Genomic DNA, 27,287 nt, shown 5'->3' on the forward strand with positions numbered 1-27,287 from the left:
GAATAACAAAGAAAGCAACCATTGAGGAACACCAATGCACACAACAGCGAAGAACTCTTGACCAGGGTCAATGATTTTGCTAAACCCAGAACAGACAGCAGATATCACCTCCCCACCCCGCCCTCGTCTCAAGACCTCTGCAACAACTCCACCAACCACCTTAAGATCAATGAGATCTATGACCACTTCATAACCCAAGACTCACCCACTGCACATGCAAACACCACACCCAATGGCTCCAACCCCTAGCAGACCTAGACTAACTGTACTACCCTCCCCTTGGACGACTCTCCAGATCATGAAGAGCATCCACTTCAGAGCCCCCCTCTGATCCCGGTCCTCACACATCTTCAATTCCGGCAACTTCATTACACTCAAACTCTGTACTATCAACTGCCCCATAGAGTCTGCAACCTTCCAGAAAGACTGGAAGCATGCAGAGATCAACCCCCTGCTGAAGAAATCCTCTGCCGACCAGACAGAACTTCAGGACAGACCCATCTCTGCTCCCCTTACCAGCCAAAGTCATGGAGAAAGCCATCAACGCCCAACTCTGGTTTTATCAAAACAAACATCCTGGACCTTCAGAGGCAATCACAGCAGAGACCGCTCTCCTCACCGCCACATATGGCATCTGTAACCTCCTCGACCGAGATGAGACTGCTGCACTCATTCTCCTGGATCTCTCGGTTACTGAGAGTTTCCCACCACACCCTCTGCGCAAGACTCCATGAAGTCAGCATCCGCGACAATGCCCTAGAATGGATCTGCTCCTTCCTCACCGGCTGAAAGCAGAGAGTCAGACTCCCACCATTCAACTCAGATCAGTAGAGGAATGCCTCAGGGATCCTCCCTGAGCCCCATACTCTTCAACATCTACATGGGCCTGTTTGCACCAATCAGAAGCCACGGACTCAACATTATCTCCTACACGACAACACCCAGCAGATTCGCTCACAGACTAACCCACAGCCGTCAAGCGCAAATTCCACAACAGGATGAAGCCAGTTGCCACTCAGAAGAAGATCAGCTGACTCTAGCTTAACTCCGACAAGACCGAAGGCCTCTCCTGGGCTCCTCCACCTGGGACGACTTAGTGGCGCGCAGCTCTGAATTTAGCCCACCCTCACTCCCACGGGCCACGCACGAAACCTCCGTCACCCTGGACTCCTCGCTATCAATGAACTGCCAAATCAACGCAGTCTCGTCCTCCTGTTTCCCCCTGCTCAGCATCCTTTGTAAGATCTTAAAATGGATCCCCCTTGAATCCAGGAAAACGGTCACCCATGCACTTAGCAGATGACCACTAAGGCAATGCACTACGCCAGCACCACCCAGAAACTCCCAAAAAAACAGAATACAGTCCAGAACTACTCCGCCAGATTCATCCTGGACATCCTAAACTGCAACCACACTACCAGACACCGGAGACCTTCAAGCTTCTCATGCATGCCTACAAAGCAGTCTACAATGCCATACCTCAATCACCGCCTCTCCTTCTACAGTCCCATCAGACATCGCAAATCCTCCCAATTAGCCCTGGCCACCATCCCAAGTATCCACAAGGGCATAGCTGGAGGTTGATCCTTCTACCTCGAAGCAAAGATCCAGAACTCCCTGCCTCTGCACTTCAGGCAATAACCATTGCGATTCAGGAAGGACCTCCAGAGCTTGCTCTTCAACTGAATTGCAGCCCCCCCCCATTACCACCAACCCAGTACCTTGAAACCCTCATGGGTGAGTAGTTGGGATTTATGTGATCACTCATTGATTGGCTTAAGAATTGTTTGGCTGTCAAGAGCAGCAATGATGACTTGGTAGCTTATCAACAGTTCTTTGAGTACCTCTAGGTATTGTCTGCATACTTTGGGCAACTTTTCCCACAAAAGGACAGGAATTCCCAAAATAATCTGTTATGCCTGCCCAACAAAGCTATATCACTCGCTGTTTTGATCGCTACTGTACCTGTACCGCATACATGCACCCTGTTGCATCAATTTTCTAACTATCCTGATGCTAGGACTGATGTTTCAGGATCAGAGAGGCACAATTTTTCAGACAACTGAAATTGAAAGTTAGGTTCGTGAAGAAGGTAGGATAGTTCTTGCTCAGACACTCTGAACTTCTTTTGAAGTCTTGGTGTAGCAATTTTTATAAGTATACGTATGAGAAATCTATTCCACCAAAACCTGGAACTGACTGCAAACTCTAGGCTGAAGTGCCTAAATGTGGATTCAGATGACTATGGCATGTTCTGCTAAATATTAATTTTATTTGGGGCTCTTATACATCCTGAAAGGTGGTAACAAGATGCGTGCAAAGGAGACACTGCTGTAGAAGTCTGAGAATATAATGAAATGGAGTTTGAGAACGAATATGGTAAAGGTGGTAATTGGGTCTGCAACTTTTATTTTATGCCGGTCATGTGTTAAATGTGTTTATTGGACAATTCATGCAAACCATGTCATTTTCACCTTACAATAGTACAGTTACAAGATTGTCAATTTTTTCCTTTCATTTTTCTGTGTATATAATATAGGTATGATGAACTTCAATGGTATGCCAGAAGGTTACATTTAAATAGTTTTTTCCATCCGCTGTATTAACCTATCATACATATTGTAGCAGAGCAGTGGTGACAAGAAATTAAATCCTTCTTGGGTGTTGCTGACAGTCTTTTTTGGATCATGAGCGGTCGCATTTAGTAAAGTAGGCACTGTCCTCTTTATGGAATGGAAGGACATTTATAGAACGCGTGGCTACCCGGAAGCGTCCTAGCGCTGATAAACAAGCAGGGGAAGCAGAACAAATATGGAAACATAACTGTCTTCAGTTGTATACGGAAAACAAGAGGATTGGGGACTGTACGCTGATGTAATGGAAGAGAGTTCGAGTTTGGAGGCATTATAAGAAAAAAGCCGACCGCACACTTCTGGACTTCTTGATCCTAGGGACCTCGGCAAGGTACAGGTCATCTGACGGTAGTTTCCTATTTGCTTAATATGGGCGTATCATGGCTGAGTTACTAGGAGGACAGAGCCCCTACATAGACTTATGTACCAGGCATAGAGCCTTGAATCTAATGCGTTCCTGCAGAGGGAGCCAATGGAGGGACCGGAGTGCAGGTTTTGCCAATTGTCTGTTTGCAGCTCCTGTCAGAAGTCTGGCGGCGCTATTTTGAACAGACTGAAGTTTAGAGACTGAGGTGGGGGGAGCCCAAATTAAGTGCGTTCCCATAGTCCAGTCTAGATAGTATGAGTGATTGGACCAGTACTTTTTTTGCTTAGGAGGGAAGGAGGGGCAGAACTTTACAGGCCATTTTAAGAAGGCCATAGCAGAGGGCTGCCGTCCTCCTGGCCTGAGTCCTAAAGCTCAGGTCCTGGTCCAGCCATATGCCCAGGCTCTTAATTTCCGACTTTAGGACCGGGGGTGGCCCCATGCTAGAAGGCCACATGGACCTGGACTTAAAACTGAGGGGGTTACCCAATATCATAATCTCGGTGTTGCCACCATGAAGCTTGAGCTGGGATGCATCCATCCAGTTTGAGATGTCCTCCAGACAAGTATAGAGGGCACTGGTTTTTTGATCGGCTTGGTTTAACCCAACCACCAGTTGATTGTCATCGGCAACGAGCCGTATACCAGAGGGGGCTACAATGGCTGCCAGAGGGGCCATATAAACATTGAAAGGGGTAGGGCTAAGCAACAAGCCCTGCCGTACTCCGCTCAGCAGAAAGGAGTGTTTGGATGCAATATTCTCCTCAAATACCTGAAAGGTGCTACCCTCCAGAAAATGAGTAAAAGAGGGAAACCCAATTTACCCTTAGAGGTTTGGGAAGTAGTAAAGAACACCTGCAAGGGATTTTATTTAGGCAATAATTGTGCTAAATTGAAAGACTTAGTCAGGGATGTTATCTCCAGTTGGAGTGACATCCCTGACTAAGTGTCTTCAGACAACAAAACAACAATGAAAACAAAGGAAAAAAAGACACTGGAAAACTTATTTGAAAAAGAATGTCAATCTTATTTTGGCATGAAAAGTAGGGTACACAATAATAAATGGATAAAGACTTCACACAGCAACAACATTATGTAGAGAAGCCAAAATCAAATTGTGCTATCAGTACATAAATATAGGAACTATTCCAAATATATCACAAGTCACAAATATCAAAACTGAAAAAGTGTAACTTGGGGAAAAGAAATTTCCACTTGGAAATAGATGCAGAAGTCAACGTTTCGGTCGGTTCTGTTTTCGTCTTTCAGACCATCTTCAGGACAATTTGTTTGAAGCCGACAGAGAAACCCTAATATTGAACATAAAAAGTATGGAATTACATATAAATACTTAATATGTGACGCAATGGCAAAGGAACCAAAGACCTGTGTGTAAGAAACAGAAGTACAGTGCACATATCCTTTCCATGCACAAACCCAAGCAAAAATAGAATGACACCATCACCACCTTAATGTGTGAAAAAATCTATGAGAATGCTTACAGTCTCATGACAGTGGGATGCTGTCACGGAAAAATACTGATTTGTCACTGCAGCAATTGCGGTCTGTGGTGAAAAAGAGAACACAAAAATGACTTATCGATGTTCACTGTGGTTATGTATATGGTAGGTGGCATCACTCAATGATAAATTACCTATATATGTAACCTGGATCACTTAGGTTGGGCGCTTCAGTCATTAATGAATCTGAATACAGCTTTATGAGTTGATGCTTAATGAGCACAATCTGAAAAGAAAGACCCACAGGTCAGAACTGTATTAGGATAACCCCAAGTAAGTGAGCGGACAGTGATTAAAATGCAGTTAAAAACTACATGTTGGACATAAAGATTATATTATCTTTGTTTATACCAAGATTTCTCTTGTTGCATGATAATAAAGAAATCTGCTCGGTTACTTTAGACGCAGTTTGGTTACTGCCTGACTATGCTAGAGAGTTTCTTAAAGGAGTAATGCTTCTGCTCTAAGTATCTTACAGTCTTAGCATAGTAACGTCCTAAGTGTAGATAAGACTGATCTACATTCTAAAGAGGTGGATGATCCGGCAGAAAACACAAGCATACGTGAGTGAGTTGGCTCAAGCACTAAAATTTTGCTTAAAAAACAGATGAGTCAGACATGTAGACACAAACAGAAGTATTGTCCAGACGCTGACACACGGCGGCCACATTGATGTGACGATAAGGGTGCCATGCTAAAAACTATGAGGGTGAAGGTTAACTTTTGATAAGCCTAAGTTCATAAACTATAGGTCAGCATTTTAATCAGTACATACCTGATAGAAAAACGGCAGAGTCTCTCAGTGGAAATCGCGGGAAGCCTAGGAGACACGATGGTTGTCTCACCGGCTTTTCAATGCGAATTAACCTGGAAGCAAAAAATCTTCCCAAACGCTGCATCACTTAATGAAATGCGAGAGAGGACAACAAATGGAGTGGAGCTGGCAGCCATATTGGATGGAAAATATCTAAAGGCTCTCTAAAGCAATAAATGGAGGAAGTCTGTTTCCTTGTGATAATGGGGATTGATGGTGTCATCCAGATTTACAAGTGCATGTGATGTATATTTATGCAAAAAAAGATGTTAATTAAGATAAAATCTGAAAAAATAATATTTTAACTCGAGGTCATGTAAAACAATTGACACTATGCAGGATGAAAAATATGAAACCCTAATTACTTAAAATACTCAATATTAAAGAAATATTAAGAGATATTAAAAATATATAATGTAGACTTGATGCTGCATTGATCACAGTTATATATCAATGAATATATTTCATACAGATTAAGAAACTGAACAGTCCCATTACATCGTGCATGCAAAGAGACCATTATCAAAGTGAATACTTTCAAAGTGATGTCTCTATCGAACAAAACAAATAAAGTGGAGTGCATACAATTGGTACAGAAAAGGAAATAGCAGGAAGTCAAATTTTATACATCGAAAACCAATAAACAATTCATGTTGATTCATTTAGTAGCATGAATGTACAATCAGTCACAAGCATCACAACTTATATAAAGTATTCGCGATAATACAATAAAGGAAGAGCATTATTGCATCATAATGAAGACAAACATTTATATGGCAATCATCATAGCATCATAGTGAGAATCTTCAAAGTGATGTCTCTGACAGACAAAGCAGAACAAGTCAAATACAGAACGGTATGAAAAGACAATAGAGAATCAAGAAGTCAATGTTGTCCATCAAAAACCGGTAGGGTCAGTTCATGTTAATTCAAGGGTGTTGAATTAGTCACAAGAATCACCACTATATTAGATATTCACAATAATATATTGGAGAAGAAAAAGGCATTGAACATAAATAGTTCAATAAGACTGACTCTTCGTCATGTTTTCTGGCACAGGCTATATATAAAGACAGAAATAAACGCCTCATGATTCAAAACAATAACATGCGGGGCAAAGCTCTTTGATAGTTACTAAGACCAAGGAGACTATTTTCAGATTTTCAGAGTGTATACAGGCAGAGCAGACTGGATTACAGACATGCCACTCAGTATTGGAGTCCATGCCATTTTTCACTGTCCGCACAGCAAATCCAGCGTTGTTCTTTTAATGTCAGTTCCCTGTCAAAGTTAGATTGTCTAATGTTGGATTTAACTTCAATGACCCACCACGATATTTCTTTCTCAGTATGGTTCATTTGATTGTAGTGATAAACCAAAGGTGCATTCTCAGTTTTGCACCTTACTCTGGATTGATGTTGGAGGATTCTTTTCTTAACTGTCTGGGTGGTTTTACCGATATACTTAAGGCCACACGGGCATTGTATACAATACACCACATTGGTGGTATTACAGTTAGAAACATTTTGTAGTGTTTTATCACCGTTAAGATCAAATCCGTTGAGATTGGTAGTGGTGTTACAAGCAGAGCAGTGGTTGCATTTATAGTGCCCTATCAAGGGACTTAGTTGTTTCATGACCTGTACTATATTTATTTGTTCCTTTGGATAGGCATGCACTAGACGATCTCTCGGATTAGAGCCTCTTAAATGAAAAGAGGTTTCTCAATGAGTTCTGGAAGGGACACCAAAAGAGGCCAATATTTTGTAATTCTTCTGACTTCATTAGTCGCTGTGCCGAATGTAGTGACATAAGCAAGTTGTGAGGTGGCCGTTTTGGGTTTAGTTGAAAGCAATGCATCCGTCATTATACCAGGCTCTTTTAAGAGAACGTTTTAGCAACTTGTTTGGGTACCCACGTTGTGTACGTTTTTCTTGGAGCTTCTTAGCTTCACAGAAGTAGTCTATTCTCCTTGTGCAATTCCTTCTTAAACGAAGGAACTGCCCAAAGAGGAGCCCATCCTTGAGGGCCTGTGGGTGGTGACTATTGTATTTTAACAACTTATTTTTACCTGTAGGTTTGGTAAAAAGAGTGGTGTATAGTGTCTTATATTCACTCACTTTGATGGATATATCGAGGAAATTCATCTGCGATCAATCACTGGTCATTGTGAACTGGAGATTAGGAATTCTGGAATTAATCCAAAGGTGAAATTCATGCAGGTCTTCATCACCCTTCCATATTAGGAAGATATCATCTATGTATCGCAGCCAACAACTAAGGTTGGCTGCAAATGGATTACTAGGAGTATAGGTGAATTTGTTCTCGAAGTCATTAACAGATATTAGCGATGTCTGGAGCAAAGATTTCTCCCATTGCAACTCCTTTTTGTTGCTGGAAGAAAGATTTTTCACATAAGAAAAAGTTTTCACAAAGTGCGATCCTGATACACTTGATTATAAAGTCAGTGGGCACTCTGTGTGGCCTAGGTCTAAGGTCCAAAAGATTCTCCAAAATAGTCAAGACTTCCTGTTGCGGGATGTTTGTATACAAACTCTCGATGTCCATGGACACCAAGAGTTCACATGACATATTGAAAGGACGGTTTTCTACTACATTGATAACAGAGGAAGTGTCCCTGATGTAGCTAGAGATCTGTCGCAAAAGGGCAAATAAAAAATTCTGAGTACTGTGCCAATGGCTTCAGTATTGAGTTACAACCGGAGACGATCGGTCGACCCGGGGGTGTCGTAAGATTTTTATGCACTTTTGGCAGAATATAAATAGCCGGTACCGTTGGTGACTTGTTGATCAGAAATGCTGCCTCTTTTGCACTCAACCAGCCACCATCAAATCCAGTTATACTAAGTTCAGTTATAACTTCAAGGCATTTCGTGGGATTCAAGGCAAGTTTCTTGTAATGCGACTCACTTGCAAGTTGTTTAAAGATTTCGGTCTTGTAGGCTTGTTGGTCCCAAAGGACAATGCCACCGCTCTTATCTGCGGGCTTGATGTCTGACAGTCTGTAGTTGTCGAAGGGCTTGTTCTTTCGACAAATTTTATTTCACATAGTGTGGTCTTTTACAATAGTTCTCGACTTCAGTGAGCACCGCATTCTCAAATGTAACTATCTCTTTGGCTATCATTGCATTGCCAGGACCCCCGGGTCGACCGATCGTCTCCGGTTGTAACTCAATACTGAAGTCATTGGCACAGTACTCAGACTTTTTTATTCGCCCTTTTGCGACAGAGGTCTCTAGCTACATCAGGGACTGCCTCTGTGATCAATGTAGTAGAAAACCATCCTTTCGATATGTCATGTGAACTCTTGGTGTCCATAGACATCGAGAGTTTGTATACTAACATCCCACAACAGGAAGTCTTGACTATTGGAGAATCTTTTGGACCTTAGACCTAGGCCACACAGAGTGCCCACTGACTTTATAATCAAGTGTATCAGGATCGCACTTTGCGAAAACTTTGTGAAAAATCTTTCTTCCAGCAACAAAAAGGAGTTGCAATGGGAGCAATTTTTGCTCCAGACATCGCTAATATCTATGTTAATGATTTAGAGAACAAATTCATCTATGCTCCTAGTAATCCATTCGCAGCCAACCTTAGTTGTTGGCTGCGATACATAGATGATATCTTCCTAATATGGAAGGGTGATGAAAAACTACTGCATAAATTTCACCTTTGGATTAATTCCAGAAATCCTAATCTCCAGTTCACAATGACCAGTGATTGATCGCAGATGGATTTCCTCAATATATCCATCAAAGTGAGTGAAGATAAGACACCACTCTTTTTACCAAACCTACAGCTAAAAATACGTTGTTAAAATACAATAGTCACCACCCACAGGCCCTCGAGGATGGGCTCCCCTTTGGGCAGTTCCTTCGTTTAAGAAGGAATTGCACAAGGAGAATAGACTACTTCTGTGAAGCTAAGAAGCTCCAAGAAAAACGTACACAACGTGGGTACCCAAACAAGTTGCTAAAACGTTCTCTTAAGAGCCTGGTATAATGACAGATGCATTGCTTTCAACTAAACCCAAAACGGCCACCTCACAACTTGCTTGTGTCACTACATTCAGCACAGCAACTAATGAAGTCGAAAGAATTGTTAAAAAATATTGGCCTCTTTTTGTGTCCCTTCCAAAATTCATTGAGAAACCTCTCCTTTCATTTAAAAGAGGCTCTAATCTGAGAGATCGTCTAGTGCATGCCTATCCAAAGGAACAAATAAATTTAGTACAGGACATGAAACAACTAAGTACCTTGATAGGGCACTAGAAATGCTACCACTGCACTGCTTGTAACACCACTACCAATCTCAAAGGATTTGATCTTAACGGTGATAAAATAACACTACAAAACTTTTCTAACTGTAATACCACCTATGTGGTGTATTTTATACAATGCCCGTGTGGCCTTAAGTATATCGGTAAAACCACCCAGACAGTTAAGAAAAGAATACTCTAACATCAATCCAGAGTAAGGTGCAAAACTGAGAATGCACCGTTGGTTGATCACTACAATCAAATGAACCATACTGAGAAAGAAATATCGTGGTGGGTCATTGAGGTAGTTAAATCCAACATTAGACAATCTAACGTTGACAGGGAACTGACATTAAAAGAACAACGCTGGATTTGCCGTGCAGACAGTGTGAAAAATGGCATGAACTCCCATACGGAGTGGCATGCTCTGGCATGTCTGTAATCCAGCCATCTTTGCCTGTATACACTGAAAATCTGAACATAGTCTCCTTGGTCTTAACTATCAAAGAGCTTTGCCCCGCAGGTTATTGTTTTGAATCATGAGGCGGTTATTTCTGTCTTTATATATAGCCTATGCCAGAAGACATGACCAAGAGTCGGTCTTATTTAACTATTTATGTTCAATGCCTTTTTCTTCTCCAATATATTATTGTGAATATCAAATATAGTGGTGATTTGTGACTAATTCGACACCCTTGAATTAACATGAACTGCCCCGATCAGGTTTTGATGAACATTGACTTCTTGTTTCTCTATTGTCTTTTCATACCGTTCTGTATTTAACTTGTTCTACTTTGTCAGAGACATCACTTTGAAGATTCTCACTCTGATTGCCATATAAATGTTTGTCTTCATTATGATGCAATAATGCTCTTCCTTTATTGTATTATCGCGAATACTTTATATAAGTTGTGATGCTTGTGACTGATTGTACAGTCATGCTACTAAATGAATCAACATGAATGGTTTATTGGTTTGATAAATAAAATTTGAATTCCTGCTTTTTCCTTTTCTGTACCAATTGTATGCACTCAATTTTATTTGTTCGATCGAGACATCACTTTGAAAGTATTCACTTTGATAATGGTCACTTTGCATGCACGATGTAATAATGTGACTGTTCAGTTTCGTAATCTGTATGAAATATATTCATTGATATACAACTGATCAATGCAGCATCAAGTCTACATTATGATATATTTTTAATATTTCTTATATTCTTTAATATTGAGTATTAAGTAATTAGGGTTTCATATTTTTCATCCTGCATAGTGTCAATTGTTTTACATGACCTAGAGTTAAAATATAATTTTTTCAGATTGTATCTTAACATCTTTTTTTGCATAAATATACATCACATGCACTTGTAAATCTGGATGACACCATCAATCCCCATTATCACAAGGAAACAGACGTCCTTCTCCATTTATCGCTTTAGACATCCAATATGGCTGTCAGCTCCACTCCATTTGTTGTCCTCTCTCACTTTTCATTAAGTGATGCAGCGTTTGGGAAGATTTTTTGCTTCTGGGTTAATTCGCATTGAAAAGCCGGTGAGACAACCATCGTGTCTCCTAGGCTTCCCGCGATTTCCACTGAGTGATGCTGACGCGATTTCCACTGAGTGATGCTGCCGTTTTTCTATCAGGTATGTACTGATTAAAATGCTGACCTATAGTTTATGAACTTAGGGTTATCAAAAGTTAACCTTCACCATCATAGTTTTTAGCATGGCACCCTTATCGTCACATCAATGTGGCCGCCATGTGTCAGCGTACGGACAATACTTCTGTTTATGTGTCTACATGTCTGACTCATCTGTTTAAGCAAAATTTTAGTGCTTGAGCCAACTCACTCACGTGTGCTTGTGTTTTCTGCCAGATTATCCACCTCTTTAGAATGTAGATCAGTCTTATCTACACTTAGGACGTTACTATGCTAAGACTGTAAGATACTTAGAGCAGAAGCATTACTCCTTTAAGAAACTCTCTAGCATTGAGTCAGGCAGTAACCAAACTGCGTCTTAAGTAACCGAGCGGATTTCTTTATTATCATGCAACAAGAGAAATCTTGGTATAAACAAAGATAATATAATCTTTATGTCCAACATGTAGTTTTTAACTGCATTTTAATCACTGTCCGCTCACTTACTTGGGGTTATCCGAATACAGTTCTGACCTGTGGGTCTTTCTTTTCAGATTGTGCTTATTAAGCATCAACTCCTAAAGCTGTATTCAGATTCATTAATAACTGAAGCGCCCAACCTAAGTGATCCAGGTTACATATATAGGTAATTTATCATTGAGGGATACCACCTACCATATACATAACCACAGTGAACATCGATAAGTCATTTTTGTGCTCTCTTTTTCACCACAGACAGCAATTGCTGCAGTGACAAATTAGTATTTTTCCGTGACAGCATCCTACTCATGAGACTAAGCATTCTCATAGATTTTTTCACACATTATGGTGGTGATGGTGTCATCCTTTTTTGCTTGGGTTTGTGCATGGAAAAGATATATGCACTATTCTTCTGTTTCTTACACACGGGTCTTGGTTCCTTTGACATTGCGTCACATATTAAGTATTTATATATAATTCCATACTTTTCATGTTTAATATTATGGTTTCTCTGTCATCTTCAAACAAATTGTCCTGAAGATGGTCTGAAAGACGAAAACAGAACAGACCGAAACGTCGACCTCTGCATCTATTTCCAAGTGGAAAATTTTTTTCACCAAGTTACACATTTTCAGTTTTGATATTTGTGACTTGATATATTTGGAATAGTTCCTTTATTTATGTACTAATAGCACAATTTGATTTTGGCTTCTCTACATAATGTTGCTGTGAAAAGTCTTTATCCATTTATTATTGTGTAGCCTACTTTTCTACTTCATATGCCAAAATAAGATTGACATTCTTTTTCAAATACCAAAGTTTTCCCGTGTCTTTTTTCCTTTGTTTTCATTGTTGTTTTGTTGTCTGATGACACTTAGATGTTATCTTCAGTTGGAGTGACATCCCTGTCTTTCAATTTAGCAAAATTATTGCCTAAATAAAATCCCTTGCAGGTGTTCTTTACCCTCCAGAAAATAGCACAGACATTGAAGCACTATGCCAACTACTCCTATACTCTTGAGACGCTGGGCCAGAATCATACGGTTCACCATGTCAAATGCTGCGCTCAGGTCGAGGAGTAAGGTGGCTGACGAACCTCCAGATTTGAGAATTTTCCTACTTTCCTCCACCACTGCTAGCAGAGCCGTTTCGGTACTCTAGCGAGGTCGGAACCCTGTTTGAGAGGAATGGAGTAGGTTGTGGGTTTCAAGGAATCTGGAGAGGGTTTGATTAACATATTTCTCTGCTATCTTGCCCACTCCAGGCAGAAGGGAAATGGGGCGGTAGTTGCCCAGATCTGCTGGGACTAGATTGAGTTTCTTAAGTAGGGCTTTTACCATGGCCCATTTCCAGTTCGTGGGAACTATTCCTGTGGATAGTGAGGCATTAATCAGATCTGTCATCTTGGGGGCTATAATTGGGGCAACCTGTTTCAGAATATTAAGTGGGGCCGGATCCTTAGGTGATCCGCTCTTTACCAAGAACAAGGTAAGAAGTTTCCTGAGACAGGGAGAGAGCCAGGGGGGACCTCAAGAGTGTGTTCGGAGGGACTGAGGTTGAAGTCAGTCTAAGTGCAGAGACTTGCCATCATCATCCCTATGTGGCAGGGATTCCAGATATGCCGAACCTTGGTAGTGAAATATTCGGCCAGCTTGTTGCACCGTTGGCCATAGATGTCTGGAACTATTCGTGGAACGGGGGCTTTAAGTAATTGTTTAATAATAGTAAAGGTCTCTTTGGGAGAGTTAGCGGCTGATAAAATCCTACTTTAATAGGAGGCCTGGGCTCTTAATTCTGTTTTATAGACACGGATGGCTGCCCTATAATCCATTTTTTTGCTGGGTAGAAAGTCTTTCCTCCATGGTCTTTCCATAACCTTACAGATTTTTAAGGTGCACAATTCAGGGGAGAACCATGGGTAGTTGCAAGGCCCAGTAGTCATTTTTAGCCTTGTCTTTGGAAGGACAGAGTCAAGTGACCCCTCTATCCAGCTGAGAAAATCCTGATTGGCTTTGACTGGGCACGGGTTCGAGATAGGTCTGGTCCTTTCCAGTTCCTGGGACCATTTCTCCAAGGGGAGCTTGGTCCAGGAGTGACCATGGGTCCAGATAGATTGCATGGCAGGTATAACATGTGGAGACCAGGAAAGGGACACCAGGAGATGATCCGAACATGGAAGTGGGATGGGATCTGTCCCTCTAAGGTCATCTAGACTTGAGAACACCGGATCGAGGAGGTGTCCTTTGACATGAGTGGCATGCCCGATCTTTTAGGACAATTGGAGAGTCGTAAGGTCTTTGGCCAGCTCGCCTGCATTTACCACTCGCGGGTCATCAAAATGGAGGTTGAAATCTCCAAGGATAGTAAAGTTAGCCGCCGAGCTGGCAAGATTAACCACCGCCTCCAACAGCGATTTATTAAAGGCTCCCATCAATCCAGGAGGCCGATAGATGAGAATGCCCGAGATTGAGAGAAGGGGAGAGAATTCTATAATAAAATGGGAGTTCAGTCCGAGAGGGTTCCCCAACAGGCGACAGATCAACTGTTCCTTGTAAATAATGGCAATTCCACCACCCCTACCTTTGATGGGTCTGTTCTCTGCATCACGAAACCAGAGGAAGTGCTTGCACAATGTCAGGCCCTGAGCTGGCGCTGAGCCAAGTTTCCGTGAGGAACAGCACATCGGGGTCATAATCTTTAAGGAGCATCCAAATCTTTGCGGTGTGTTTGGGCCGGGACCTACAGTTAAGTAATAAGATTCTGAACTGATCTTTGGGTGAGGTGTGCCCTAGCCTATTAGAAGAGAGGTCACACAGTGTGGGCATTTTTTGGGAAATTGATCCGGAGGGCATGAGTAAGCACAAGTGTTCCCCGGGGCGCCGTTTAACCTCTTGAGCCGAGTGGTGGAATAGCAGTATTGGGTTAAAGGAGGAGATGCAGGGGTTCTGGCCCCTGGGCCTGGTCGTACCATAACGCACTTTTTATCCAGATCAAGCTGCGCAGGGATACAGCAACTAGACAGCTGACCCGGTGATGTGGAATACGGAAGTGCAAGTGCCCCTTAGGTCCCAGAGCATTGAACACAGCTCTTTTCCTCACAGAATGTTAAAATGTTTTTCAAAGAGTAAAATCACAATAAGAATTATAGCAGTAAGGCGAGTTATTTTAAAAATCGCTGATCTGCAGATTCACACTAACGCGAGTGATCTGCCTCCGGCCCGTGTCAATTTATTGAAGTCAGTAATGTGTTTTATGACCCATAACTGGCTTAAGTGGAAGATTTAAGGAAGTAAAACATGCAGAATAGGATCACTGGCAGAAATAGTAATTTTCGGTATCCTTTCTGGTAACTGCAAAAGTGTTGTAGATAAAGACAGACAGCTTGATGAACCAAAAATGTGCAACAGTAAAGTACCTTGACACATCTTTTCACTGGCATATACTTTAACTGTAATGTAGGATATTTGTCAGATATCATACAGTGATACGAATTCCTCACTGTCAATGTCCCGACATCAGCTGGGGCTTCGTCATCATCCTTTTGATGGCGAACATGTCCGTGCAAAAACATGCCTCTTCGGGAGGGTTTCAAGTGGCGGTAATGCTTATGCCTTATTTTATAATCTCCCCTTCTGGGAAGAGCACTTGAAAATAATTAAAGGCGTTGTGAATAGAACTTGCATTAACGTATGAAAAAATGCTTCACCAGATTAGGTGTCTAATGATATAAAGAAGCCCAAAATCGTTAAATTGAAGAATGAAGCCTCAAACAATTAGGGGAAAATCTCTGAAATGCACTGTGCATGCTCAGAGAGGAAAGCTGATGAGCCCTTATAAGAGCAGCGTTCTCTGTTTGACCAGGTGCAAATAAGTCCGTAGGCATTTTACTTCAGTTCAGGTAATGAAGTACAGGGTTGCACATTTATCTAACGTGTGGAGCTAGGCGCTGCAATGTAGCAATTTTGCTATTCCCTAAATTGGCTACATAAACGTATCCTGCTCATTATGGAGGCGACAACCAACTTGTATTGAAACGTCTACAGTCAATCAAGTTTCTGAAGCTATTCTATAGAAAAGATGTGTTCCGAATGGATATATACTCTATGATTAGGACCATAAGTGAGGATATTATGATGCAGAACTTTACCCTGATTTCCTCAGAAGTTAGATCCACACACTGATCCAGAGAGTGATACCAGGTCTGAGAACTACCTAGTAAAATGCTTCTCTGAAAGACATCCTGCCGGAGTTTGAGCAGTGTTACCAGCACTTGAGTCTATACTACCAGACCTTTTCACAAGGTCTAGTGGTACATGTGTGGTGTGTGTAAAGTGTGAAACTAGCCAAAAGGTAGTAGACTAGCATCAAATGGTACAAGTCTTAAAGGACACCCCTCCCACCACCTCTCCCTCCCAGCAGACAATTTAGGGGATTAAGGTCCAGACAAATGGCAGCTTGCCTTGTGGAACTTCTCACCTGGGTCTGGAGACTACAAAAAGATTCTGAAGATGGCAAAAACTGCCTCAGCATGGAAGAGAAACTTAAAACCAGTTGTAACAGGACCTTATCAGAATTCCTATGTAAAATCTCTCCCTTACCTAAGGTAAGGAAGGAGGCTTTTGGACCCAGATATAACTAGACATTTTGCTGTGGAGGTTAAGGGAGCCTTCATGCAAAGTCAACTCGCAGCCTGGCATCAAAAACATTTTTCCTGAATGACTGGGAACTTCTGGAAGCATTAAAAATGTTGAGTTGCGATGTTGTAATGTTTAAATCTCTGGTAGACTTGCCTCTATTTTGACAGTCAGCCACTCAGCTAGGGAGTATCAAGATCAGTGCTACAGGGGGGAGGAGCTTCGCGCGCAACCAAGATGGCCGCGTGAGCAAGGGGCTCCAGAGACCCTCGTAACCTCCGGATATATCCTGTCACTTATCCTGTGTGTAGTTGATGTCTTTGTGCGGATGAACCACCGGTGATCCTGCTACCGTTTCCGCCATCCTGATCGGACCTCGGGGGCCTGAGTTGTGCGGCTGTGAAGTTTGCGGCCTTCGTCTCCTGGATGCCCGGCGCCCGAGTTGACATGGTGCCCGGGGCGTAATTGAACAACATCGGCATGGGGCAGCGAAGAACCCATGTCCAACTCAGTTTCACTTTCGTTTTTGGTTGTCGTGGTGGCCGCCGGACTCGAGCCGCCTCACTGACTTTCGCTCGCCCGGCCCCCTTGCCGCTCTGTCGCCTTGGTTGGCAGTCCCTCTGTGTGGAATTAGTTCTTTTCTCCCTATCTGATCTACTGGGTCTCCCCTCCTCTCGTCTTTCCCTGGGACATTGCTTGATACTGTCCCGACATGGCGGGCAAACCTGAGGGAGATAAACTGAAGGTGAAGAATACCAGAAGGGGCAGCTATACCCAATCCAACGTCATGGATCGTTATGCCCAGGTTCGGGGGTCGCCCAGCGGAACCGGGAGGTTGCTGGAGGAGGCGAAGAGCTCGTCGGACCCGGTGATGGAGCAGACGCTGCAGGATGTGATGGCCGCCACAGACGGTATCCAGTCCTCTCTTGGGAAGCAAATGGAGACTCTTGCCCACAAGTTGGATACTGTGGCGATTGAGGTGAACTTGATCCGACGGACCTCACGAAAACCAATGAAAGGGTTAAATCACTGGACATTAAAACATCGAGCCTCACGGAAGACGTTGTTGAGCTACAAACCAAAGTCCGTGCTTTTGGGGTCTCTCATGACATGGTTGTTCGCCGACTGGAGGACTTTGAAGGACGGGCCCGACGGAACAACGTCCGTATTATTGGTGTTCGGGGAAAAATACCTTTTTGTTGAGGATCTTATCGTCAATCATTTAGCGCCAAAGGGACTGAGCATGTTTTTCATGGTGGAACGGGCCCATAGAATCCCGGGTAGAAAACCATGAGTCGGAGCCCCGCCACGGCCTCTGATAGCACGGATTTTCAACTTTCGCGACAGATGCTATCCTTCAGGCCTCGCGTGCGGGTGGTCCCCTGAAGTTTGAAAACTCCTCCATAAGTTTCTACCCGGTTTTCACAGATGGTCCAGAAACAGTGACTCAGTTTTCTGGGTGTGAAACGGAGACTTCGTGAGATGGGCCTTAAGTATGCCATGCTCTTTCCTGCCAAGCGGAGGATTGAATACAATGAAAGGGTGTACTTTTTTGATAAGCCTGAGGTGGTGGCTGATTGGTTGGACACCCTGCCGGCCCAACAAGATCCTGAGAGTCAGCCTGGTGGAGCTGAGGGTGGACTTGAAGAGCAGGAGTGAGCGCCGTCTTCCAGGTCGCCAGGGACTATGAAAGGACTTTCCATACGGTGGTTCTGGCTTGGACTTATCACTGCCAGTTTATTTTTTGCATGGGGGGGGGTTGCGGGGATATCGTTGGGGTTTATTCCTCCTCAGTCTTACTTTTCGTAGTCTAGTTGGGTATGGGGCGACAGGCACACTGCAAGTTGGGGTGGCTTTTTAGTCATACGCAGGCGTGCAGGGTGGGGGGTGTGGATGTTTTGTTCGTTGTTTTCGCAAGGTGCACTATTGCTGGACATTTTTTTCGAAGCATTGGACCTAGCTCGTGGCTGGACCTTTTCTTTTTATGATGGGGGTAGGGGATTGAGGTTGATGAGCTGGAATGTCAATGGACTAGGGGATAAGATCAAGTGGGGGGTGGTACTACAGCTCCTGAAACGCCAATCCCCTGATATTGTTCTCCTTCAGGAGACTCACTTAGTAGGGCATACGTGTCATGCCATGAACAGGAAGGGGTATCTTCTTATTGCCCATGCTGGGTTCTCATCTGGATCTCGTGGAGTTGGCATTATGGTTAGAGCTGCTCTCCCTCTAGAGGTGGACTCCACTGTCATTGATGATAGGGGACGCTATGTGGCGATTTCGGGGCGGTGGGAGGGTCGTACTATCACTGGTTTCTATTTATGTTCCTCCAGGCTTACAGTCGACTACCTTTGCTGATCTGGGGCGGGTGTTGCTTCACCTCCCAGTTGGGTTCCTGATTTTAGGTGGGGACTTTAATGCGGTGGTTTCGTGTCGGCTTGATAGACATCCACTCAGGGACGTCAAGGGGATGCATAATTGGCTGCCTGATTTTATTGATGCACTGGGTCTCGTTGATTGCTGGCGACTGCTTCATTCCACTCAGCGGCAGTACACATTTCACTCGGGAGCCCATGGTAGTCTTTCCAGGATTGATTATGTATTAGTACCGGCCGCGCAGGCGTTTGGGGTTGCACAGGTCCGTCATATGGCTCGGGGGATATCAGACCACTCCCCGCTGTGGCTCCGCCTAGACTTGGTCCCGGGTGCTGAGGGTCGGGTTGCCCCTATCAACCCTTGGTATCTTTGTAGCCCTAAGATTCGTAGCGTGCTTGTTAAGGCTTTGGATCATTATGTCCGAGAGAATGAGGGCTCGGTTTCTTCCGCGGTCTGTCTGTGGGAGGCTTTTAAGACCGTCCTGAGGGGTCATGCCCGGTCATTGATCACTGGCGCTAAGAAGCGGAGAGAGGAGAAAGTGGTCAAAATAGAGACAGAAATAACTGATTTGGAATTAGCTCTGGAGCAGGAGGTGACCCACTCAAAATTGCATGTTCTGCAGCTGAAGCAGCTTGAATATAAATCAGTGGTCTTGGATGCGGCGAAGGCTCTTAGTCGGGAGCAGCAGGGGCGTATCTATGATGTTGGAGATAAGGCTGGAAAATTGATAGCTTGGCTCGATAGGAATGATAGAGCAAGTCGTGTGGTGCCAGAGATTGTGACTGAGGATGGGGACCTAGTTACAGACCCGCAGGAGATAGTGAAGTGTTTCGCCAGTCATTTTCACACCGTGTATTCCTCCGTGTCCGATACGCCGGAGGAGGATTCTCGTTTACTACTTCGAGATATTGCCCTTCCCAGCCTTTCTGAGGAGGATAGGGATCTAATGGACTCGGCAATCACGGCGGATAAAATAGCATTAGCTATGCGCTCCTTACGTTCGGGTAAAGCCATGGGCCCCAATGGTTTGCCAATTGAGCTATATAAGCTTCAGCCCGACAGGATTGCCCCGTATTTGAGGGATATGTTTCTGGAGTCCCGCGAAGGTGGGTTTCTCCCGCAGGATCAGCGTTTGGCTACCATAGTTGTCATACATGAAGAGGGAAAGCCGCGGAATAAATGTGTCATATCGTCCGATTTCACTGTTGAACGCGGAGCCCAAAATTCTTGCTAAGCTGTTAGCTACCAGACTAATCACAGTTATTGGCGATCTAGTTCATCCGGATCAATCTGGTTTTATCCCGCACCGGAATACGACACTGAATCTTCTGAGGCTGCACGGTGTTATTGCTAGGGCGGCGACGCTGCGTGAATCGGCCATTTTGGCGTCTTTGGACGCCACTATGGCGTTCGATAAAGTGGAATGGCCCTATTTATGGGCGGTGCTGACTAAATTTGGATTCGGCTCGCAGTTTATTGGCTGGGTGCGGCTTCTTTATGCGGATCCCCTTGCTCAAGTGGTTGTGAATGGCCGCGTTTCTGCGACGTTTAGTCTAGGGCGAGGTACCCGTCAGGGTTGCCCGCTGTCTCCTCTCCTATTTGCTCTGGCGCTTGAACCTCTGGCTGCGTGGATCCGTTGGGAACCCTCTATAAGGGGTATTTATTGGTTCCCGGAACACGAGGATCGTACCTCCTTATATGCAGATGACTTCCTTTTGTACTTGACCTCTCCCAGAAAGTCTCTGATAGTATTATGCGATGTATTGATTTCCTTCGGTAAGAACTCTGGTCTGATTATCAACTGGGCGAAATCTTCTCTTTATGTTCTTAGTGGAGATGTCCCGGTTTTGCCGCGTGGATGTCCTATCCAGATCGCACAGGAGGGGTTTCAATATCTTGGTATATTTAGTTCAATGGACTCCTTGATCCGGTATGAAAAAAATCTACTTCCCCTTTGGACCGGCTGCGGCGAGACGTGACGAATTGGCGAAAACTTCCCCTTTCGTTACTCGGGCGTGCTGCCCTTTTTAAGATATTGTCCCTTCCTCGTTTTTTGTACGCCCTGCAAAATCCCCTTGATTTGGTTCCCGGTAGCTACTTCCGTATAGTTGAGGGTCTGCAGAGGAAACTGCTGTGGGATGGTAGGCCCCGGATTGCGCTCGCCAAATTGACGCTCCCCTGGTACGACGGGGGTATTGCTCTTCCCGATATCAAACGGTACTATTGGGCGTCGCAGTTGGGGGCCATCAACCATGGTACGTATTGCCCCGGGCCAAACCCGGGTTTTGCTATGGACAGGTGGTTGCTCCCCTGATGTAATTACTATAGGGCATTATACTCCAGATCGGTTGTGAGATCTCTGACGGGGCTGACGCGGACAGCTGTGCGGGTTTGGCAGGACGCAACCATCGCGTTGGGGTGGAAAGATCGCTTGACGTTGGCGACCCCGCTTTTTGGCTCAGATCGGCTTGGTAGCCTGTGGAACACGAAGGGATTTGACAAGTGGGACCTCATTGGTATTTCCAGGGTGGGGGGATCTCTGGGTTAAGTGACAAGTGAAGTCTTTTGTAGCCCTGCAAGCTAAGTTCAAGCTGGGAGACACGGAGTACTTCCATTATGCACAGATCCGTCATGCCCTCGATTCGGTCTTCTCTAAGGGGGTGAAGATACCAGAGTCTACCCCACTGGAGGACCGTATTCCGGATGGCTATGTACCGGACAGTAACATCTCCCTAGTGTATAAAAAACTGATCAACCATAGAGATGACCTTTTGTTGCTACTGCGTGATCAATGGACCCGTGACGGTCTGGAACTAGATGAAGATTGGCAGTCCGCGATCTCCTCACCAAAGGAGGTCGCAATTCCGGCTTGCCTGAGACTAGTCCAACTCAAAATACTACATAGAGTATATGTCACGGGTCCCCGCTTGGTTCAGATGGGTTTTTCTGAAGAGGGTCTGTGTAGGCGGGGTTGTGGCCAGCTGGCCACGTTTATGCACATCTGGGAGTGTGGGAAAGTGGCTGATTATTGGTGCAGGGTCCACAGGGTGCTTCAGGAAGTTACGGGTGTGGCACTTTTGCCTGAAGCTAGGCGATGCCTGTTAAATGTTTGGGAGCCCACTGATCATACTGTAGCCGGGACGCAATGGGTAACCTTGGGAATGAGGATTGCTAAACGCAATATTGCACAATTGTGGGGATCCCTGCAGCCTCCTACTATTGAGGGTTGGATAGCCGACATGGATTGGTGTATGTTCAGGGAAAAGACGGTATACGTTGCTCGAGGTCGTCCCCGAAAGTGGCATAAAATCTGGGCCCCCTGGAATCGCTATAGAGGAGATCTGTGTGCCACCTGAGACTGTTGTATTTGATCCCCTGATTTCCCCCTGACCTTGACTAACGTATATTGAGGCTTCTTATTATTATTTCTTCCTCTCCCCTTGCCCCCCCCCCCCAATCGTATTTCCCTTTTATATTGTGGTCTGTGTACGGATGGTCCGCCCCTGTACAGTCTATTTGCTTTGTGTATATTATTGATGCCTTGCTGTTTTCTTTGTTTATTTTTTCAATAAAAAAAATTATAAAAAAAAAAAAGGATCAGTGCTACAGTGGGATTGCAAAGAAAAAGTTTCATGAAGGCCTGCTAGGTTGTAGCTTCCGGTCTTGAACCACTGAAGATTTGAGCTCAAGGAATTTTCCTAATCCTTAAATGTTCCCCAGAGTTAACTCGTACATAATTGCAGCCTATCGCAGGTTGGCCATGACCACGGATGCACTAGAATAAAACATGCATATTTCCACTGTTTCCAAATGAAGAGATTTAGTTTTTTCAATAACTCATAGGGTAATTTCTTTTATTTTTAATGTTTGCTTAATTTCATTATATTTTTCTATTTTGGTCCATTTTCATCCATTAATTTTGTCACATTGGTTGGGCTTTTAAATGTTCTTCGCTCATACAAGCTACCAAATGGAAACAAGGTATTCCACACAAAAAGCAATTCACCTAATAGGAGTCTGCTTGTTTTGGCTTTTTAGTAACCAGTGGCCCTCTGTCCTCCATTCTGCACCCACTTCCATAGCTGAACAATCTGTTTTCCTGCAGCTATTTTACAGTATAATGGACTCATCACAATATTGATACCATTCCTATTCAAACTGAATTAATGAATCTAAGAAGTTGGATATACTGACATGTCAATGATTAATCTAAGGTCACACTGATTTAAACGCAACAGTAATTGCATCAAAGAAAAAAAGGGCAATGGGCATAAATAATCCTAACACAATTAATGTACTCGCTATATAAATGCATATCATATACTTACAGGTGGTGCCTGCAACACTTTTCTCACTGCCTTCCAAAAGGTCCCAGTAGTACAGAGACAACTGTTCCATTTGATCTTCAAGACTTAAATAAAAAAAGTCTGTGTCAAAACTTATAAATGTAATGGCAGCTCACAAACCACGCATGCGAAGAAGCACTTTACTATTCTGAACTTTTAGGCTTATTACCAGCCTTCTCAAACAAATAACGATCAACTGCTTAGCCACAAGGATTTGAGCAAAAAATAGTAACAGAATGCAAGTTACCTCAGTTGATACAACTTAAGTGGAAAGCAAGGACGGTCAGTGATTTGCAGAAAAAAGCATGGGTCACAGTAGCAGCAATATGCTTTTCCCTTTAGTCACACAGTTGTATAAAAATCATCAACATATGAAAGCATACTTATCCAATGGCCCACACTAAATGTGCTAGTGCCAATCAAGACCTTTACAATTTGGACGAGATAGGACAGAGCACACTGAAATGTGTTGAAGGGTGTTTAGAGGATGTGTGATATCAGTTTCCTCGGGGCTCAGAAAGATCAGAGTGGAGACAAGACAATGCTGTGAATCCCAATTATGAAAACCTATAGGATCCAAAGGGGATAAACTTAGGGTGAACTTAGGGCTCAAGTGAAAGCACTGGATAGCAACAAGAAAGTACACACTGTTCCAGATATCAGTGTTACTATAACAGGGACAATAAAAATAGACTAATTTGCTTGAAAATTAGGATAAAAACAAAGGAAAGAAGTCATGTTTGATGATTCGACTGGGCCTCAAACTGGACTATGCAGGCATATAGGGTGCAGTTAGTGCTCTTAAGAATGAACGATGTCACGCTTTTCAGAATAAATGGTTGTGTCACGCTTAAGGCGTGTCATTTATCTTGTTTATGTAAGAAAACTTACACTAAAAACTTTCATGAAAAAAATGAATGGACTATTATGCACAAGATACCTCCTCTTACTTCCTATCGGAAGCAGTCAAGAGTACAGACACCTGAACAAATAGAAAACCTTTCACATCTGATTAATGTGGAGGAGTTGATCAGAAGCACAGCTAAGCTGAAGGCTGGTAAAATCTCCCAGCTAGATAGCTACCAACCTTTTTTATAAACATTCTGCAGGAGACTTGCAGCTACTTTTACATGATTGTGTCACTGAAGCCATCTTCACTTTCTTTATAATAGAGGCTACTGTTACACAAAAGGGAAAGTATCACACCTTATATAGCACCTACAGACTGATGGAGTGGTGTGGCTCACTGGTTAGAGGCGGCAGACCCGGAAGCAGAGAACAGCCCGGGACCAGGTTTCAATTCCCGACGCGGCAGGGTCGTGGACCAGGGTCAGCGGACTCGATAATTCTCGCCTCGGTGCCTACTCTAACCAGGGATCACACTCGGCAACTCTGGGCATTAAGCTTGCCTCATCTCTACAACGGCCCCCCACAGACGCCAGGGATGCCTGGTTTCATCTTGGAGATACCCAGAAGGGACCATCTCACAGGGAAAGCCAGGACGGGTTCCCCAGCGGTCTTCAGCGCCAGGACGCTTACGGGCAGCAGTGCACTTTACAAGTCCCACACATTTACATTTACATATTCCAGAACAGATGCAAAAACGAATATTGGTATCCTGGCAGATAGACTGAGTTCCCTCTTGGTAGAACTGAAACCCAGATCAACCTGGGTTTATCCACAGGAAAATAAATCACATACATCAGATTTAAACAAAGGAAAATATCGATAAGTGAAGATAAAAGAACCAGAGGCTGTAATGAGTTATAAAAACAGTGGAAATTTTTTACATTCAACGACAAAATCACCCAAATATACGATTGATGTTTAGATGATATACATCTGATGATAGTATAATTAAAGAGAAGTTTTTCTTGAATACCGTAATTTGAAATATATGTACACAGGTGATTTTCGTTTTTAAGTGCTGGTTGAGTGGAGTATATGCGGTATAAGTGTTTTTTATTAAGAATGTGATGGCAGAGTAAGACAATGAGAACATCGAAAATGAATCTATTTGTGCTACTACTGCTATGACTTACATGAATTTAAATTCATTTTATAAATGATTAAGCATTAATATGCAGTAAAACTTCGAATTTATTTTTTGTGACCGTATATAGCAAAGGAAGCGGGTGTTGGATTTTTTTGTTTTCTTTGAGTATTCCATGTCCTGCTCTTCTTTAAATCAGGGGATCTTTTTGTTTGATATTGGTCACATTTATAAACTTACTTCACTCCAAGTATATTCTTCTCTCCTTTGCTAGTTCTCCTCATCTTTCACATAGATTCAGTGTTTTCTGTAACACTACGATCTGCAGACTTTTGCTTGCCGCACCCCATTTCCAATCCCATTTTCTCAATATGCTTTTAAATTTAATACATCGAAACATATTGGCAATAAGATCTATATGTCTGAAATTAACATATAATCAAGTAATGTTTTCAATAAAGAATCTGTAAGCTGTTGCACAAGTAATTAAGGTTTTAAAAGCTCCATTTGCTTGAATTTCTGTGCTAATTTGTCTGCATATTTTTCTTCATGGAACACTTCTACTGCTTTACACTCCACATCATACACCAGTTTACAGGAGAGAGAATGTCAAAAATTGGTTGCAGAACCAAATGCTGCACCTAAACTTAAGACTGTTTTTTTTAAATCAATTGAAAAACTTTAAAGTATTCAGACCAGTTCACTTAGTACTAGCAATTTTAACTCCGGTTTAGTGTTTTTTACAACGAGGAAGAGGAAGTGATGTAGAGAGGACTGCACTAGCTCACAATCAAAGTTGGACTGCTTCACTACACTAGCATTTCTGGTTTAAAACAGCACCCCGGAGCAGTTCTAGGTTGATTCGAATGTATAAAACACAGAGTAAGGTGCCAACCATCTAATAAAGTGCTACCTCGTAGCTATTGTGTCTTATTTAGGCAACAAGATGTATTCAGTAGTAGGGATTACACTATTAGATAAGAACTCGGCTGGTTGTAAGCGACACATTAATTTAATACTTTAATCATGTGGTCTGTGGTACAAACTACTTTATCATAGGTATATCAAAAGTCTTACCTCAAGCTTTCATCTCTTTTTGGGCATGTTAACTTTGAGAACTTGACCAGCCAATCTAATTCACTTGTAGTTAAACACATCGCTCCATTTACTCCTGCTCGGAAGTCTTTCTGCACCTGATCTTGGCTCAGGTTTTTAAGTATGTACTGAACTTGAAAGACAGTGCACAGCTTCTTCTTTTCAGCCTCCATCTTACCCATAGTTTCACGCCGCAAAACTTTCTTTTGTGCTTTTAATAACTAATTGGGATAAACAAAAAGTTAAAATTATTGCCGTATTGCGAGTCGTCATTCTTTGACTCATGTAGCAAGCTTAAGAGGCAGGATCAGCAGTAAGTTTAAATTTGAGTTTACTGTCAAACCATAGGATATCCAGAGAAATCTGTGCCAGTCTATTCTGTCTGAAAATGTATCATCGTATACTGCCATTGTGTATCATTTCATATACTGTCCTTAGTCAACTTTCAGTATACACTAGTACAGCAAAACTCTGGTTATGGCCTAAACTGTGCCTGCACACAGTTGGTCTCTAACGTTTAAGAGTGCACACTCCTTTGGGTCAACCGAAAAGACCCAAGCTTAAACATACAATTCAACAATTTTGAGGAGCACAGTAAGGAAGTCTTCCACAAAAGTCTAAAAAGATCGCCTATGATTTACTAAGCACTACCCATATTTAGGTCAAAGACAGCAAGCGATTTCTACTGGTCATATCACAAAAGTATTCATAATTGGATTGTTTTTCATCATCTTTATTCTTTAGTTTCTTAACCTCATAGCTGCTGCCGTCGGCCGATGAACGTTCGGAGCACTACCTGGCTGGTGCTGCGACTGTTTAACGGCCGACGCGGCCCCGCCCACTCTTTGGAACGCCCAGCACTGCGCCGAAATAACGGCCGCAGCTAAGGCATTAACTCTTGTGATAAAACAGGAAGACACTTTCAAGATGGAATACAGCCTACTCGTTTCCTCCCAGTTCACACTTGACTTCTTCAGGGAAACACTTTATCTTATGAGGAGTCTTATCTTCAACCAACTGTCAGGTGCGGCGTACTCCTTACGCACTCTTATATGTCCTCAGTCTAATTGTAAGGCACATCTACTGCACAGTTAATTTTAAACATG

General features: G+C 43.2%; 1 protein-coding gene across 5 annotated transcripts in view; it reads right to left on the reverse strand.

Annotated features, from left to right (window-relative positions):
• The window catches only part of CAPRIN2 (caprin family member 2), an 857,580-nt gene that overhangs the window by 718,311 nt on the left and 111,982 nt on the right, over nt 1–27,287 (reverse strand). For all 5 annotated transcript variants that reach the window (XM_078673768.1, XM_078673767.1, XM_078673766.1 and 2 more), the window contains exons 5-6: nt 26,164–26,402; nt 23,076–23,158 (exon numbers count right to left, since the gene is read on the reverse strand). In XM_078673768.1, the coding sequence (XP_078529894.1) occupies nt 23,076–23,158; nt 26,164–26,402 (322 nt within the window). The remainder of the gene's footprint in view (nt 1–23,075; nt 23,159–26,163; nt 26,403–27,287) is intronic.

The sequence above is a fragment of the Lissotriton helveticus genome, chromosome 1_1, assembly GCF_964261635.1.
Source record: "Lissotriton helveticus chromosome 1_1, aLisHel1.1, whole genome shotgun sequence".
Taxonomy (NCBI): Eukaryota; Metazoa; Chordata; class Amphibia; order Caudata; family Salamandridae; genus Lissotriton; species Lissotriton helveticus.